Raw genomic sequence first — 17,500 nt, 5'->3', positions numbered from 1 at the left:
ATGCTGGTGCTGCTGGGAGAAAGAGGAGGAGGAAGCGGATGATGCGTTGATGGAGTTCCGCAAAGCGTCCGGCGCGCCGCCCACTCGAGGCGACATGAGCCGAGCCGGCGGCAGGTGCGGCGGCGCAGACAAAGAGCCCGCGCCGGAGGCGCCGCCGCCGCCGCCGCCGCCAGCGCCGGAGGCGGGCGCGGAGGCCGCGCTTCCGCCGTCGCCATTCGCGCCGCCGAGAAGGGAGGGCCAGATCGCAGAGCCGTGGTGGTGGTGGTGGTGGGCGTAGTGGGGCGCGGAGCCGGGCGGGGGGCCGCCGCCGCCGCCGCCGGAGCCGGAGGACGCGGAGTCTGGCGGCGGCGGCGGCGGCGGCGCGGCTGTTCCGGGCGGCGGCCGGTGGGTGTACAGCGGCGTTTGGGGATCCATACCGGGGGCGCCGCCACCCACACGCACCTGTGGGGGTTGCGTGTGTGTGTGTGTGTGTGTGTGTGTGTGTATGTGTGTGTGTGTGTGTGTGTGTGTGTGTGTGTGTGTGTGTGTGTGTGTGTGGGTGTGTGTGTGTGGGTGGTGGTGGTGGGGGATGGTGGTATAATTGTGGTGTGGGGTTGGTGGTGCACGTGTGTTTGGGTGTGGGAGTAAAGGAGATGCCGTTGACTGGTGGACGCATGAACCCTCCCTCCCCCCTCCCTCCCTCCCTCCCTTCCTCCCATTGTCAAAGCAGGCCGCGCTCGCCTCTCGCTCTATTGCCTTTGGCCCGGTGTAACTTGGGCTGGTATCTACACCCTCCCTCCCTCCCTCCCTCCCTCCCTCCCTCCCTCCCTCCCTCCCTCCCTCCCTCCCTCCCTCCCTCCCTCCCTCCCTCCCTCCCTCCCTCCCTCCCTCCCTCCCTCCCTCCCTCCCTCCCTTGCCCCCGTCCCCAAGATTGTTTACCGGCCACCTTTTTTCTTACTAATCATGTAATAATGGAATTCCCCGCACCTATAGTGATGGACAAAAGCTCGCGTATGCGGCTGCAGTTTCTCCTTGCAGCGCGACTGTTTCCTTACGGGATTGGTTCAAAGTCAAATTGGTTCAAAGTAGTTGACCCCCGCACCTGTTCCCGCAGGTAGGCATTCTCCTGCCGCAGCAAATCGATTTCCCGCCGCAGGTTGGCGATTTGCGCCTCCTGTGTGAAATGAGCGAGTGGATGGATGAGAGGGTGCGAGGGCACGGTGCGAGGGGGAGCGAGCGGGTGCGTGTGGGTGCATGGGTAAGCTTCGCAAGCATTTCACGTTATTGGCTCCAAGCATTGCACCGTAAGGCTATCCACTCCCACTTCCCCACGCAAACCCACCTGCCCACAATCCCTCTACCACCCAACCCCTGCCTGTGCTCCGCTAGTTTAGCTTGGTTAGGTTCCAGTTCGGGCTGTTATTTACAACCCCACCCTCCCCCTCCAACCCCTCCCCAACCCCTCCCCAATCCCAACCCCCTTCCAACCTTGGGGTCGTACTGCACGGTGGGCCGGTTCTGGATGTTCTTGGCACGCGTGGCGTAACTCAGCGTGCTCAGCGTTTCCTCCACCGCGGTGCTGGCGGGCGAGCAGCAGGCAATCATGAGCGCGAGCGCGTTGCCGCCCAGCGAGTCCATCAGCAGCTTGGTCAGCTTGGAATCGCTGCGGGGCATCACCGATAATCGAAGTTGGATACTTATTGTAAGAAACAAGCCGGGGTTAGAAACGCCGGGGTTAGAAAAATGGTTTATGCAGTTTTATTGCTTTTACTGAAATGAGACGGGAAACGGTTTCAAGGGGGAGGGGATGGGAACTTTTTGGCTACGACAGTAGGCATGGATTTCGGCACATACAGGCCTTAACGCATATGGGTGCGGGTTGGTAAGGGCTGCTCGAGAGGAGTAAGTTTAATCTTATTGTAATCGATAATCTAAGTTTAATATTATTGTAAGAGAAAATAACGCCGGGGTTAGCGGAGTTTTATTGCTTTTACTGAAATGAGACGGGAAATGGGGGACAGCGGTTTCAAGGGGGAGGGGATGGGAACTTCTTGGCTACGACAGTAGGCATGCAATTTGGCACATACAGGCATGTGGGTGCGTGTTGGTTAGGGCTGCTCGGCGAGAGCAAACCCACGCCCACGCCCACGCCCACTGGTAGAGGATGCGTGGCGGCGGAGACCGCAACTGACCCCAGTCACCTAGCACCCCTGCAACACCGGTGCCCCTGCAACGCCCCTGCAACGCCTCACCCACCCACCCACGCACCCACCCACCCGCCCACCCACCCACTCACCCACCCACCCACCCACTCTTCCTACCGGTAGGGGATGTGTGCTGAGGAGGTGCCGCTACTGTCCCGCTCCGCCAGCGCACTGATCACCTGCGCGTGTGTACGAGTGTGTGTGTGTGTGTGTGCGTGTGTGCGTGTGTGTGTGTGTGTGTGCGTGTGTGCGTGTGTGTGTGTGTGTGTGTGTGTGCGTGTGTGTGTGTGTGTGTGACTGTGTGTGTGTGACTGTGTGTGTGTGTGTGTGTGTGTGTGTGTGTGTGTGTGTGTGTGCGACTGTGTGTGTGTGTACGAGTGTGTGTGTGTGTGTACGAGTGTGTGTGTGTGTGTGTGTGTGCGTGTGTGTGTGTGTGTGTGTGTGTGTGTGTGTGTGTGTGTGTGTGTGTTAAAGAGCACAAGGAAAACGTCGCGTGTGTTGTGTGTTTGTGTGTGTGTGCGTGTGCGTGTGTGTGCGTGTTAAACAAATAAATTGTGAATTTCGTTGGGCTCGGGCATGTGACCCTTCCCCCATTCTGGCACTTACCCCTCTATGAGTTAATTACCCCTCGCCCTGCCTGGACCCACGCCCCACACAGTTGCTGATAAATCATGAATGTACCCCCCCCCCACACACACACGCACCTTGCCCAGCACAAACAGCGACTTATTGATGTTGGTTGTCTCCTTGAGCATGACGCCCTCCGACTTGGAGTCCTGGATTGGGCAAATGCGGGTTGGTTTCAATCGTTTTGAAATCAATGCAATCGCAGTATCATGGATTGCAATGTAAGGGAGAGGGGCCACGTTGTAAGGGTTCATACGTGCATACGGAGTGGTACGCACCCTTCGGCGCCGGTGCTAGCGAGTACGGTAGTGCGGCCTGGGCCACACTCTCACCACATCCCCACCACATTCCCTCCTACGATTATATAATTCATCACAACACTTGCACCTCTGCCCTTCATTAACCCACTTCATTAACCGCGGCCTGTGCGCAACCCGGATGAATCCGGATAACTCCTCATTAAATATAATCACGCTCGCCTTGAGTCGCTCGCTGCCGGCCAGGTCCACAAAGCTGATCTTGCCCATTCGCGGCGTCCCGAAGTCGGCGGCCGCGGGGTCGGCGGGGGTGGAGGTGAGGTAGACGGTCATGATGGAGTGGGAGCGGCTGGACTCGATGTTGAGCTCGTGGCTGCCCACGTGCCGATGCTTCATGCCCGTGCGGATCACCTGCGAGCGTGTGTGTGTGTGTACGGACGTGTGTGGGATGGGGTTGGGTTTGAGGTTGGGTTTGAGGCCGGGTGTGAGGCCGAGTTTGAGGGCTGGGTTTAAGGCTGGGTTTGCGGGGTTCGACGGCTGGGTTCGAGGGTACAGGTAACCTTCATCCAACCACTCCGAGGGCTGGGCGCGCGACCTTAGGCAACCTTCATCCTCGTGGTTCAACCACGACGTCCTACACATGCACGGCAAACACACCCCGCCCCCGCCCAACCCCCCTGCAGCTGCAGTTCTCCTTGCCGCGCGACTGTTTCCTTACGGGATTGGTTCAACGTTAACCCGCCCAACACCCTGCCGCACCGACGACTCACGTCCAACATGGTCTCCAGTTTGCTGCAGGCCGCCTGTTTGAGACCGGGCACGAAGAAGCCCAGGGCCGCGTCCCACTTGACCGGCAGGTTCTTGGCCTGAGGGGGGGAGAGGGAGGAGGGATGGGAGAGGGAATGAGGGGGAGGGAAGGGGGAGGGACGGGGAGGGGGGGGGGGGGGGTACACTCATGATTAATTCAGAAGGGGGGGGAGGGACGGGGAGAGAGGGTTGCATAGCCATGGAGGAGGGGGGAAGAGGGAGGGTGTGGCGGGTGTGTGTACGATGTGAGGGCACAGGAGAGAGGGAGCCAGGGAAGCAGAGGAACAAGGCGAAACAAGCATATCTGGGCGCGGCGCAGTACACGTGCCCTTGTACGGCTGGCCCTTCCACGGCCCCTACACCTTACACAGCCCTCACGTGCCCCCTCACGTTTCCAATAGGAACGCAAACATGGTCCCCAATCAACCCCATCCCCCCGGCGCAGCCTCCTCCTCCTCGGAAGCCCACGCATCCGGGAAACCCATGCACATACCGTACGGAAGCCAATTGCCGCCAGCCCACCCGCTCCCCCCCCCATTCCCGTACCTTTACCCGCACATTCAACCTCCATTCTCCCCTCCCCCAGCCTAGACGTGGGCTTGGTCTCGCTGGGTTTGGAATGAAACTGCCCCTTCCCCTCCCCCTTGGGGTTGGTTTAGTTTGGGCCGGTATCTACGACCCCATCCCGCTCCCTCCCCTTCCCTCCTTTTACCTTGAGATTCAACAGGTCGTATATTCCCTCGTTGTAGATCTCCAAATAGGAGGCCGACAATGAGAAGCGCGTGTCAGCCCTGTATATGTGTGTGTGTGTGTTTGTGGATTCCAGGCATGACTGGTTAGGAGAAGGCGATGTTGAAACATGTGTACAAGAGCACAAGGAGAAATGATCAAACGTGTGTGTATGTGTTTGTGCTTGTTCGTGAAGGTTCGGGTGAAGGTCGCTTGTGTTTGTAAGATCAGTACAGGGCCGGCCAATTGTGGAAACAGGAAGGGAGGACGATGGCGTGTGGGCGTGCGCGGGCATTTACACACCACACGCAGCCACACACACGCAGAATATAGCAGAAGAGTTCATGTCAGGAAACATAAAAACAGTCACTCCCCCCGCCAACTCACTTCTTGGCCTCCACCGCGCTGTACAGGTGCGCAATGGCGCGGCTCATGATGCCGTCGTGCGTCATGTCTCCGGCATAGCCCTCCCCCGCGATCACCTCCTCACGACCCGACATCGTGTACGTCTTGCCGGAGCCTGTGCACCGTGGCGTTGAGAGAGCACACGGAACGATTGTTTTGTTGAGAGAGCACACGGAAATATTGTTGTGTTCTGAGGGCACACGGAAACAAGTGAGCGCACAGAGCGTGCATGCGATGCCAAGCACTCACCCACACCCAGCCACAAGCACGCACCTGTCTGGCCGTACGCGCACACGGTAACGTTGTACCCATACCCACCCACACACACACACACACACACACACACACCCAAACCCATCCACAAACCCCAAGTCCCAACTTCCTAACACGCACGCACCCCCAAACACAGGCCACGCTCTCCGCTCCGCTCCTTTGCGCTGGGTTCGGTTTAGTTTGGGCTGGTAACTACAACACCCCCATGCCTTCACTTCTTAAATAATCATGAATGTAACCCCCCCCCCCACCTGTCTGGCCGTACGCAAACACGGTGACGTTGTACCCAGACCAAAACACACACACACACACACACACACACACACACACACACGCTCCCAAACCCAACCCCAAAACCATATCTCCCCCCCCCACACACACACACACAACCACGCACCTGTCTGGCCGTACGCGAACACGGTGACGTTGTACCCATACCAACACACACACGCTCCCAAACCCACCCCAAAACCCAAATCCCAACGTCCAAACACGCCCAAATGCACCCACACCCACCCCGAAACCCAAAATTCCCCACACATCCACGCACCTGTCTGGCCGTACGCGAACACGGTGACGTTGTACCCGGCCAGCGCGGCGTCCAGCAGCTGCGGCACCCCACACAGATGCAGCACGTCCGACTGGGGAGGCGGGGGAGGAGGGAAGGGTGGTTGGGGAGGGGGGAGTGTTGGTTGGGTTGGAGGGGGAGGAGGGAAGGTGGGGAAGGCGGGGAGTGTTGGTTGGGTTGGAGGAGGGAAGGTGGGGAGGTGGGGAGGAGGGAATGTTGGTTGGGAGGGGAAGCGTGTGTGTGTGCGTGCGCGCACGTGTTTCAAAAAGTACAAGCAAAACGAAGCGCGCGCGTGTATGTGTCACCGGTCTTGTTTTAGCAGCTGAATCCCAACCCCCAACCCCCAAGCCCCCCCACACACAAACACACATGCACGAACACAAGCACTCTCTCTCCCCCCCTCTCGACTTGCCCCCACCTGCGACACCTCTGGCCCCAGGCAGGCGTGGAAGGCAAAGTCCTTCTGCATGGATGTGCCGGCCGGGCCGGGCACACACACCTGCAGGCAGGCAGACACGCATCCACATTAAGCTCAATATTTACGTAATCAGGTCGTGTTTAGATTTATCTACTTCACGCTCCGTTTCCACGGCATGAGTCCCCAAATCAGTCCGCACAAGAGCTCATCAATTTGACCATCCTACCCCCAGAGCCTCCTGTACCGCGTTTCCAACCATCTTTTTGCAACCCCCGCTGACTGCTGTGTTGCTTGGTGACCTTAGCCCCCAACCCCCTGACCCGTGCTGCGTGCGGCACTGTAACTCCCTGCCCTCCATCATCCCTTACACACACATCCACCCGTGCATTTCGAATCCACCATCTTTTTGCAACCCCCGCTGACTGCTGTGTTACTTGGTGACCTTAGCTCCCAACCCCCTGACCCGTGCTGCGTGCGGCACTGTAACTCCCTGCCCTCCATCATCCCTTACACACACATCCACCCGTGCATTTCGAATCCACCAACCCACCCATCCCTGCAACCACCCATCCATACACAAACACACATACAAACACACACACCTTTACGGCTGTGTTGCTGGTGACCTGCATCCGAGTCCCTTCTTGCGACCCTCACCATGATCCAGCATGACTCATGCGCGCTCAGCGTGCCACCCGCTCCACCCCCCCCCGCTTTCATCCCTTGCCAGCCCCCTCTCTCGCCTTCGCCACCAGCCTCACAGCTCTCCCCACCCTATTGCCAATCTCCATGCCAGCCCCCCATACCCTAACACAAGTCCACACACACACAAACACACATACACACACACCTTTACGGCTGTGTTGCTGGTGACCTGCACCACGCTGGTCCCGCCCTTGTCGGTCTCGTGGGGAAACAGCGGCCGCACCCGCACAGCCACCTTAATGTTGTCAGCTTCCGACAGCTGCGTGCAAACACATGGACAACAACAACAACAACAACATGAAATTCAGGAAGGAAGCAAGGTGAGGAGATCCGTTTGTTGTTTAGGTGGCTGTAGCAATAGGGAAAACGTTGCGGCACCCTTCGGCTCGGATCACCCACGCACCCGTCACCCATCCACGGTATATGCCAGGTGGCGCCATGGGCGAAAACGTACACTGTTGGCCCCTGACAAAACCCCAGCGTCCCCTCTCCACCCCTTCCCGAGTGGGTCAATGCCCAATCCTGCTCATCCACCCTCCACACCGCCTTCCGTCGGCCCCCCCGCCGCGATGCCCTTACCCGTGGAGCATGGACGTCGATACCCCCCGCCCTACCTCCTCCTCTGCCTCCGCCGCCTCCTCCCTCCCCCGCCGCCACCTGCCTCCTTCACCTTCTGCCTCCTCCTTCCCCCGCCACCGCCTCCTTCCGCCTCCGCCGCTGCCGCTGCCTCCATCACCACCGCCGCCCCACTGCCACCCACAGCCCACTGCCACGACCTCGAGCAGCCCACTGCCTGGCCCCCTCCTCGCCTGCACTACCAGCTTGCCTGTCCCCCCCTCGTGTCTGCACTGCCCTCTCGCCTGCACCCCCCTCTCGCCTGCACTGCCCTCTTGCCTGCCCTACCCTCTTGCCTGCACTGCCCTCTTGCCTGCACTACCCTCTTGCCTGCCCCCCCTCTCGCCTACACCCTGGCCCAGGTTCTTCACCCTTGCCTCACATGCCGCTCCACACCGCCTGCCCAAGCATCCGCATCAGCGCCCGCCCCCTCATGCAACCGCCTTGCGCACCGCCCCTAACCCCCCACCCCACGCCCGCACCCACAACCCACACCTTCCCACGCTCAACTCCCTGCTCCCATCCCCCCAGCTCAAGCCCTTGCCCATCCACCCACATTCGTGGCCACCCACATTGTCACCGCCATGCCACCTCCAAACCACCTACGCCCCACCCCCAAAAGCCCGTATCCGCCCCTCAAAAACCTGCCCCCAAAGCTCCTGCCCCCCAAAACCCCTGCCCCCACACCCGTGCCCCCACTCACATTCGTGGCCACCACTGTGGTGGTCATGCCCAGTCCACCGCCGGGTGCGGCGGTGGTGGCGCGCGTCGTTGCAGCCAGCGGCGAAGGCCGGTTGTTGGCGGAGGCGGTGCGGCCCCGCATGCCTCCGCCCATTCCACCCATTCCACCCATTCCACCCATCATGCCGCCGCCCATGCCGCCCATGACGCCCATGACGCCGCTGCCGCCAGTGAAGGAGCCGTCAGAGGGCATCGGCCGCAGGCCGTCCAGCGGAGTCAGCGAGCTGCCGCGAGACATGGGCGAGGCGACGCTGACTTGCGGTGCGAACATGGTGCTTGTCAAATATCACACGTTTCCACCCTGAGCGCCCGTTTTAGATAAGAGCTGTTGGCTGGATAGGCTGCTGGCAGACCCAAGGTGGGCCCCAGCCCCAGATCCTGCGGGCCGAGGAAGGGAAGTGGAGTGCGCGTTCGGGAGGTAGATAGGGTGGCAATGTGTGGCACAAGCACCCGAAACGGGCCCGGCCAAAGGCCGCGCTCATCGCTGTCAAGCAAGCGATGTTGCGTGGTACCAGAACGCTGGCACTGGTCCCCGAAACCCTTGGCACGCGGTCATTGAGCGTCCCTCTTAGACCCGTCTTGCAGCACGGCAAGCATTGCAGTTCCCGTGCACTGTATCGCGTCTTACGTTTCTTGTAAAAGACGTTAAGCACGTCTGAACCGGGCCACGCTGCTTCTCAAGATGACTCCCGTCGAACTCTACAGCCTGGGCCCGCTAAAGACCCAGGTGCCCACATTTGCTATTTTTCAACTTGAATATCACGCAGTATTTTTGTTGAGAGCTGCAACGGAAGTCCAAGGGCGGTTTCCGCAAAACGAGCGCAAGAGCCCTAGTCAAATAGCATTTAAGAGAAATTGAGTAGTATGCATTGGTTTGCTTGATACCCGCGGGCTAGTTTAGGGCAGTCCAGTCGGCTCTCGCATGGGGCCATCGTCGAGCCTCGCACTCGCAAACCGCCAGCGCCCTGTGTGGAAAGGCACTGTTTTTTAGCTTTCTGGCACATTGGTAGCGACACCAGCCCACAAACACTGACCCTGCCTCGCGTATCGCAAAGTGGAGTTACACGACCGAGCTTCCTCAAGTGCGTTGACCTTGACCTGCGCCTCACCGCACTTTCTCGCCGTTGGCCAGCCGGTGTCAGCACTGTCTGCAAATAATTTGGGACTCATAATTTTCGCCTCGGGGCCGCAGGTGGACAAGGTTTGGTCTCGTCGAGTTCTAAACGGTTTCTGGTCGCGACAGACCCGCGCTGCAGCAGCACTACGCGTGGTAATATCATAATTTTGCTATCGCCTTGGTTTGAGGCGTCGAGGGCCGCCTGAGGGTTGACAGCGCGGCGCGTCCGCAAGGATGGTGCGGACTATGGTAAGCGAGCCCCGGCCCTTCCTCTGCCTCCCCTGCCATCCAGACAACCTCCCAAGCCTGCCCCGACGCGCCATGCTGCATGACATGCCCTGTCATACCACATTTCCGTGCGCTGGATGAAACCCCGCCAACCCCGCCCTTCGCCGCAGATGACGGCACGTAAACCACACAAACCGTATAAATCGTCAAAATCGAGCGTCAGGGTGAGCAGAGAGGTGCAGCTTGTGAAGGGGCGAAGGCTTATCTGGTGCTGCCTAATGAACGGCCTACATGTCAGGGGCTTGGGCATAGGAGTCACGGTTGATTTGCCAGGACGCTCACCGCGTGTCAAACCACACACGCAGGATGGAGGTGTGGCGAAACGGGCATCAGGGGCTCCGACGCCCGCACGCAGCGTAGCCGGTAAGTGCATGGCTACATGCCACCTTGAATCACACGCCCACAGTTCTCAGACCGATGAACTACAAGGCGGCCGCCCTTTGCAAGCCGCGAACGGAGTTTAACACCGGCGGGCTCGGGCGGCTGAATGCGGTTTCAGCTTGTGTGCGCATGTGCGGTTGGCTTTCCGGATGCACTTGCACAACCGATTTCCCGCTTCCAAGCGTTACGACACGTAGCCTGTGAACATGCACCGTTCGACCACAACGGCGCGGTTCTGGGCGCCTAGTCTGTTCACCTCTTGTTGCGTGCAGTCATCGGGTGTTTTAGGGTTTGATGTTGACCCGGCCCGGCCCCCATGGCGCCTCACTACCGCATGCGGTACCAAAACACCTGTGCCGCTTTTTGTCGTGTCATTGCAGGGGGCGATAAGAAGACGGAACCAAAGGCCGTGACGGCGCCCACGCCGGCGCCCGCTGCTGCAAAGAAGACTCCGGCGGCTGCGGCTGCGAAGGGCGGCAAGCCGACGCCCAAGCAGCAGCCGGCGGGCGGCAAGGCGGCGACAGGCGGCAAGCACGCACCGCCCTCCACAACGCCTGCGGGGAAGCGAGGCCGCGGCCGGCCACCCGCCTCAGCGGCGGCTGGCACTGCTGGTACGTGCCTGTCTGTTTACAACACCACCCACATGCCTGCTGGCCCGACTGACCCTAGTGAGGCACAGAGCCGCACCTGCAGAAACAATTAGAATCATGCTGGGAATCGTGGGAGGGTTGCGTTTATAGTTTACAGCCAGTGGCCAAACTCTTGTGAGCTGCTTGGCAGCAATTGGTTGAGCAAGTGGTGGGCTGGTGGTCTGTCGCCACGCAACATTTCACGGTTCTAACAAGCTTTGCCACTGCCGCGCGTCGCAGGTGCCGTCGCGCCGGCCAGCGCCGGTCGCACCCGTGCGCAGCCCACTCCCGCCGCCGCCACCAAAGCAGCAGCAGCAGCAACAGCTTCCGCGGCGGTGGCAGCCAAGCGCGGGCCCGGCCGCCCACGCAAGGACTCCGGTGCCGCGGCGGCCGCCGCCAGCGGCCGCGGCCGGCCGCGGCGCCCGGCCGCGCCGCGGCGCAGCTACGGCGATGACGACGGAGACGACGCCGACGTGGACGATGACGACGACGAAGATGATGAGGCGAACGCTGACGCCGACGTCGACAACAGTGACGACGAGTGGACGCTGGCGGCGGAGGGACCGCGCTCGCCGGCCGGCGGCGCCGCGGCGGCGGCCCGGGCAGCCGCCGCCGCCGCCGCCGGAGCAGGCAGCCGCAAGTCGGGCCGCCCGCGCAAGCAGAACCCGCTGGTGGTGGAGCTGCTGCAGAGCGAGGCCGCGGCGCTGGTGGGCCGCGGCCCTGCGGCCGCCTCGCGGCGCGGCGGCGCCGCCGGCGGCGCAGCCGCCGCCCCCGCCGCCGCAGGCGGCCGCAGGGCCGCCGCCGCCTCCGGCGGCGGCGGCGGTGGCGGCGGCAGCACGGGGCCGGTGCGCCGCTCCGCGCGCCCGCCCAAGCGGCGCAACATGCTGAAGGAGGAGTACGTGCAGTTCCTGGAGAGCGACGAGGACAGTGACATGTCGCCCAGCGAGTTGGCGGAGGCGATGCGGGAGGCGCGCGGCCAGCCGGCGCTGCTGGCGGCGCTGCAGCAGCAGCTGCTGCGATCCCGCGGCGGCGGTGGTGCCGGCGGCGGCGGTGGTGGTGGTGGTGGTGGCTCGGCGCACCTAGACACGGAGGAGCCCAGCCGCCTGGCCAGTGAGCTGGAGGCCGGCGGCGGCGGAGGAGGCGGAGACGTGGCGAGTCCGGGGCACAAGCGCCGCGGGCCGGGGCGCCCGCGCAAGGCGCAGCTGGCGCTGCAGGGCCGCGCCATGCGCATCCACCCCGCGCCGCCGGTGGCCAGCGGCGGCGCCACCACCGCCACCACCACAAGCGCCGGGGCCGGGGCCGGGGCCGGTGCGCCGGCCAAGAAGCGCGGCCGGCCGCCCAAGCAGCCGCAGCCCAAGCAGCCGGTGCCGTCGGCGCCGCCGGTTGCGGTGCACGCCTTCCCAGAGGCGCCCATCGGCAAGCCGCGCGGCCGGCCGCCCAAGAAGCCGCGCACCGCCGGCGAGCTTGCGGCGGCGGCGGCGGCGCCCGCGCCCGCATCCAGCTCCTCCCCCGCGCCCGCCGCCACGGCGCGTGCGTCCTCGGGCGGCGGCGCTGGCGGCGGCGCCGGACGGGCCGGCTCCCGCCTGCACGAGGCCGCGTCGCCCGCAGCGGCCAGCAAGGCCGCGGCGGTGGCGAAGGGCAAGGGCAAGGCGCCCACAGCCAAGGCCAAGCCTTCCGCAGCCAAGCCGGTGGCGGCTGCGGCGGCTGCGGCTCGCAGTCCGGCCAAGCCGCGCAAGAGCTCGGCGCCAGAGAAGGCCGTGCCGCTACCCAAGGCCGCGGCGCCCAAGGCCGGGCCCAAGGGCAAGGCGGCGGAGCCCAAGAGCGCTGCCAAGCCAGCCCCGGCATCGGCATCGGCGGCGGCCAAGGGCAAGACGCCGACGCGGGCAACGCCCGCCGCCGTCAAGGCTCTTAAGTCACCAGCGACAGGCAAAGCTGCCGGGCGGATTAGCGCGCGGCGTAGCAGCGTCAGCGCAGCAGGTATGCGGGGCCGGATTTCATGATAGCGTATGGGAAGCCGGGAGCTTCAAAGGGCGGAAGTTGTTTGTGGCTTCTCGCGTGGCAAGGGGCATGTGGCGGTATGTTGTCAGCGTTCAGCAGCCGGCGATTTGCAGTTGAAGACGTTGCGGACAGCTTGCATGCCTGTAGATGGGCGTGATCGTGTGAACCCCGCTGATGCGTACGGCATCTGATGGGACCTGTTGGAGCCTGAGGGCCTGACCCTTGTTGTTGTTCACGCCCCTTCGTCCTCCCATCCACCTGACCCCTCCTTCCGCCTCACCCCTCCGGCCCCCCCACCCCCCCACCCCTTCGCGCGCTCCACCCATCCGCCCCCCCCTTCGTCCCCCCCACCCCTTCATACCCCACCGCCACCCATCCGTCCGCCACGCCTGCAGGTGCGGCGGCCGGCCGCTCTCGCCGCAAGTAAGGAGGAGCCGGGGACGGGAAGCCGCCACCTGCGCCTCCGCTGCAGCCGCCACTTGCGTGCTGCAGCCGCGGCAGCAGACTGGCGGCTTGAGAGCCAAGTGACGTGTTTGCGTGTCTTCGTGTGTATGCGTGAATGAGTGCGTTTGTGTGTTCGTGTTTGTGCGACATGTGACGTTTCCTCTGGAGCTGTGGAACTGTGGGGCCGGGTTGGGCTGTGTGGCGTGTGCGGCGTGTGCGGCGTGTGCGGCGTGTGCGGCGTGTGCGGCGCCGTGCAACACGCGCGCCCGCCCACGGCAGCCCCACCGTGGACTGACCTCTGCCCCACTAAGCCGGGCTGAGGGTCGGCTGCCGCCTGGTGATGACGACTGTGACGATTATGATTGATGTTGACCTAGTGTGACGGCAGCTGAATGCCCGGATTACATAATTGTTGTACACGTGCGTGGATGCCTCGATGAGGCCTGGGCGCCTGCGTTGTGACCCGTCACCGCAGCGCACCTTACTCTGTTCCACGTGTTGGTGGCTTTGGACTTATTGTTGGACTAAAACGGAACAAAGACGGAACAAAAGATTGCGTTGCTTACGAAAGGGACCTGCGTGTGTTGAACGTCCATGGGGAAAGGCTGTGCACTGTGCCAAGCTGACTGACCACCTCATGAAGCCTCGAAGTCTCAAGGCGCTGCTGCCGCCCACTGCTGTAGCAACAATGAACATGACCTGCTGGGTTGTGCAGCCATAGCCACAAGGGTTAGGAACTAAGGGTGCATAGGGGTTGTAACTGACAACCATTAGTTAGCGAGTGTCATGCCCCACAACCTGTGAATTCGCAACTTGCGCTACTGACTGCCTGCTCTCGTGCCGCCTGCAAGCCCACTCCGCCTTCCGCTCTGGTCTACGTACGCATTAGTTCCGCAACGCACGTCGATAACCTGTACGAGCTAACAAGCACCGAACCTAAACACACCTCTCGGGGAGTCGGGCCGTCGGGGCCATACCGCCAAACGCAGAAATCCAGGCGTGGCGCCGCGGCCATGCGTATTCCGTAACAGGCGGATTCCTAGAAACCGGTACGGTACAGGCCCACATTGTATTTGTACACAACGGCGACGTGTGCACTGCCCAGGGGAGGCACTGCCTGTGTCCCTGTCCCGCGATCCTGTGGCCTCGTCGTCCCCTTCACACATGATAGTACGGTATGCGAATTACAATAAGGGATAATATGCACCGCGTGCACTATGACACGCGCACATGCCGTACTCGCTCTAGTTACGGTAACAGTAAGCTCGTAGTGAAGGCCTGCAGCAGGGTGCAGCCACTCCCCCGGTCTACTCTGGGGTGACCAGAGGATCGGTAGGATCGGTACCCCATACCACCCCTCTGCCCCTACCTATCTGTACCCCATACCACCCCTCTGCTGCTGCCCGCTGTTGCCAAACTCCCCACCGCTTGGGCCAGGGTCCGTTTGGGGCACGGGTCACCCACCCCTCGGACCCTGCCGCCGCGGAACCTTCTTTGCCATCTTGACGACGCATCGTGGGGATGAAACAATTGGTTGGAAGTGTCCGGGAATGCACGCACCCATGAGGCATGGGTACTGGTGGTGTCGTGCCAGGCAGGAGTATGAATGCACGGTATTACGCACCAGGCGAAGTGGGCGGGAGTGCGGTCTGGAGACCACCCATTGCCTGTTCGCAGTGAGCCAGATAGGATGATGGTGATGATGATGTCACGACAAGATGCCAAGCAGGGGTCGTATCTTGTTTTGGGGGCAATGTCTAGCTCCAGACAAAAACGGCCGGGTGGCCGCCGTCTTTTGTCTGGGCAGATGGCGGTATGGGGGCCTCTCCATAGGAATTGGGACAAACCCCGCCCCAAACCCGGGCCAACAATGTCTCGCCCCAGACATTAGCCCCCGGGAGGAATGTCTAGGAAACGGCCAAAATGGCCAATTAATGTCTGGAGACATTAAGATAGGAGCCCTGATGCCAAGCGAGACTCCGCGTCCTGGCGGAAGGGTGCCTGCACTGAGAGCTGCGACTGCTGCAATAGCAGTTGCGTGTAAGCACAAAGGCACATGCGGTGCGTGCGTGTTCGCGTTTCGCGTACAGGCATCAGGCATGGTTGATGGTCAGGATGTGATGCCCAAACAGCGGCACGAATTCTGCACATGCACGCTACACTACACACACCGACACACTCGGAGCCTGCGCCCGGGCTATATGGCTCTGGGCTGCCTGAGCAGTGAGGGCAACGTGCCGAGCTGGATGCCTAAGGAGTGCAAGCGTGTGGGAGAGACGCGCCAAGCAAGCGGTGTGGGCGAACCCGAGCACCCCGAGCAGGGGCACGCCAATCGTGCTCGGCACCTTAGGGGCGTGCAAAAACAAGACTTTGTCTTGCTGTTCTGCATGTCTGTATCGTTACAGCATTTACTGCGAGCCAGGCCACAACATACTTTTCGAAAACACCAAAGTTTTAAGGATGATTTAGTTAATCTCTCACATTTCACCGTAACCTAACATAGGTATACAGAGTGCGAAATGAGCGGCAAATTCAAGCGCGGTCAGCGCCACCAAAAATGGAACGAGAGCGGCACCACGTTCAGCGAGGCGTTCCTAGCTGAGGTGAGCAAGGCGAGCTAATGATAAGGCAATTGTGCTCATCTGCTTGTCTACTAGGTTGACGCAGTGCAAATCGACTGGCATGCCGGCGGCGATGCGCGCATTTCGCTTGCATCTCCGTGGACTCCGCTGCGCAAAGTTTCTTTCACACCATGTCGTCATGCATACATGCAGATTGAGAGCGCGGCGGCAGGCGGCGAGGTTGGCGCGCCGGCGACGCCCCTTCGCGCCTTTGCCGGGGAGCTTCGGGAGCTGTCGCGCCTGCAGCACACCTTTGGCGAGGTGGAGGATGTGCGCCGTCTCGTCACCGCCTTCACCAAAGTCGCGACCTCGGAAGCCGCAGCCTCAGCAGCCGCATCCGCAGCCTCTGCCTCAGCCGCAGCAGCTACAACAGCTGCAGCCGGGTCTGGGAGCGCTGCCGCTGCGGCGGCTACTGCCGCCGCTGGCGGCACCGCTGGCGCTGGGTCCGGAACCTCCGCCTCCGCCCCCTCCTCTCGCGGCTTTGCTACAGCCGCCTCCACCCCCTCCTCTCGCGGCTTTGCTACAGCCGCCTCAGCCCCTGCCTCCGGCGACTTTGCTACAGCCGCCCGGCTGCTGTCGGGGCTGTTGTTCCAGGAGGGGTCGCGGCCGCTGCACCGGGCGCTGCTGGGGGGAGTGCAGCGGCTGGCGCCGGGGCAGCAGGGTGGGTGACAGCATCTTGCGTGTGTGTGTTTGCGTGTGTTTTATGAACGAAAGGAAAGCATATGTGTGTGTGTGTGTGCGGCTGTGTGTGTGTGGCTGTGTGTGGCTGTGTGGGTGTACTTGGTGTGGGCGTGTGTATATGTGCGTGTTGAAAAGAAAACAACCGTGAAATATGTGCGTGTGTGTGTGTGTGTGTGTGTGTGTGTGATGGCGGGAGGGGTGTGAGTGGGTGTACGCGGTGTGGGCGTGTGTACGGTATATGTGCGTGGGTGTTTGAAAGCACAGGAGTGAGTACGTGACCACACGGGACCGCGTGTGTGCGTGACACGTGGGTATGACACGTTTGTGCGCGTGACTGGGGACGTAGTTACAGGGGCGGGCGATCGGGCGGGCAGGCACATTCCTCACACACCGCAGCTGATGATGCCATTGTTGGACCCCACACCCGTCGCGTCCCTTGCATCCCTTGTGACACCTGTGTTCATACAATACGAATTCCCACCAGCATCTTTATAATACAAACACTCGCATCACCCGCAGACGAGTTCGGCCGGGCGGTGACCGCCCGGCTTCATGCCGCACTGGCGGAGCTCGACGCCGCCCGCCCGCTGCCCCCGCTGGCGGCCCTGGCGCCCCTGCAGGGCGGCAAAGCCGGCTGTAGCAGCACCTCCACGTCAGCTGCTACAGCCTCCGCCACCACCACCAACGCGGCTGCTACAGCCTCGCAGCAGCCCATGCTACTGCCAACGGGGGTCCCGCTGGGGCCGGTGCTGTCGTCACTGCTGTGGCTGCCGGCGGCGCAGGAGTGGGTGGCGCCGGCGGCGGCGGCGGCTGTAGCACGGCTGGCGGGCGGCGTGGACTGTGTGTTGGCGGCGGCGGACGTGGGGGTGCTGCACGTGGCGCCGGGGCTGATGGAGGAGGTGCAGGTGGGGAGAGGGGGAAGAGGGGGAGAGGGGGAGAGGGGAGGGAGGTGGGGAGAGGGGAGAGGGGGAAGAGCGGGGAGAGGGGGGGGAGAGGGGGAAGAGCAGGGAGAG

The 17,500-nt window shown here is 62.3% G+C and overlaps 3 protein-coding genes across 3 annotated transcripts in view; 2 read left to right on the top strand and 1 right to left on the bottom strand.

Moving 5' to 3' along the window:
- The window catches only part of CHLRE_19g750197v5 (uncharacterized protein), a 13,862-nt gene extending 4,637 nt beyond the window's left edge, over window positions 1-9,225 (bottom strand). The window contains exons 1-14 of the mRNA XM_043072832.1: window positions 8,957-9,225; window positions 8,291-8,706; window positions 7,118-7,231; window positions 6,268-6,348; window positions 5,832-5,922; window positions 4,991-5,123; window positions 4,587-4,665; window positions 3,838-3,933; window positions 3,290-3,478; window positions 2,888-2,959; window positions 2,301-2,362; window positions 1,468-1,642; window positions 1,082-1,153; window positions 1-441 (exon numbers count right to left, since the gene is read on the bottom strand). The exon at window positions 1-441 is cut by the window's left edge and continues 183 nt beyond it. Of these exons, the coding sequence (XP_042914208.1) occupies window positions 1-441; window positions 1,082-1,153; window positions 1,468-1,642; window positions 2,301-2,362; window positions 2,888-2,959; window positions 3,290-3,478; window positions 3,838-3,933; window positions 4,587-4,665; window positions 4,991-5,123; window positions 5,832-5,922; window positions 6,268-6,348; window positions 7,118-7,231; window positions 8,291-8,599 (1,914 nt within the window). The 5' untranslated portion in view covers window positions 8,600-8,706; window positions 8,957-9,225. The remainder of the gene's footprint in view (window positions 442-1,081; window positions 1,154-1,467; window positions 1,643-2,300; window positions 2,363-2,887; window positions 2,960-3,289; window positions 3,479-3,837; window positions 3,934-4,586; window positions 4,666-4,990; window positions 5,124-5,831; window positions 5,923-6,267; window positions 6,349-7,117; window positions 7,232-8,290; window positions 8,707-8,956) is intronic.
- Window positions 9,226-9,325: 100 nt separating this feature from the next.
- CHLRE_19g750147v5 (uncharacterized protein) lies at window positions 9,326-13,957 on the top strand. Its single transcript, XM_043072831.1, has 7 exons — window positions 9,326-9,410; window positions 9,521-9,694; window positions 9,844-9,897; window positions 10,039-10,096; window positions 10,495-10,725; window positions 10,984-12,720; window positions 13,137-13,957. The coding sequence occupies exons 2-7, from the start codon at window positions 9,680-9,682 to the stop codon at window positions 13,166-13,168; spliced, it is 2,127 nt and encodes a 708-aa protein (XP_042914207.1). The 5' UTR covers window positions 9,326-9,410; window positions 9,521-9,679; the 3' UTR covers window positions 13,169-13,957.
- Window positions 13,958-15,365: 1,408 nt separating this feature from the next.
- Window positions 15,366-17,392, top strand: CHLRE_19g750097v5 (uncharacterized protein; the record flags this gene model as incomplete). The annotated part of the gene is made up of 3 exons (XM_043072830.1): window positions 15,366-15,788; window positions 15,960-16,467; window positions 17,007-17,392. Coding segments are annotated over exons 1-3 (978 nt in total), but the record flags the coding sequence as incomplete, so codon positions are not given.
- Between the last annotated feature and the right edge of the window lie 108 nt (window positions 17,393-17,500).

Source organism: Chlamydomonas reinhardtii (genome assembly GCF_000002595.2).
Source record: "Chlamydomonas reinhardtii strain CC-503 cw92 mt+ unplaced genomic scaffold scaffold_19, whole genome shotgun sequence".
Classification (NCBI taxonomy): Eukaryota; Viridiplantae; Chlorophyta; class Chlorophyceae; order Chlamydomonadales; family Chlamydomonadaceae; genus Chlamydomonas; species Chlamydomonas reinhardtii.
The sequence above is the reverse complement of the archived record's forward strand: the minus strand, read 5'-3'. Positions and strand labels throughout refer to the sequence as shown.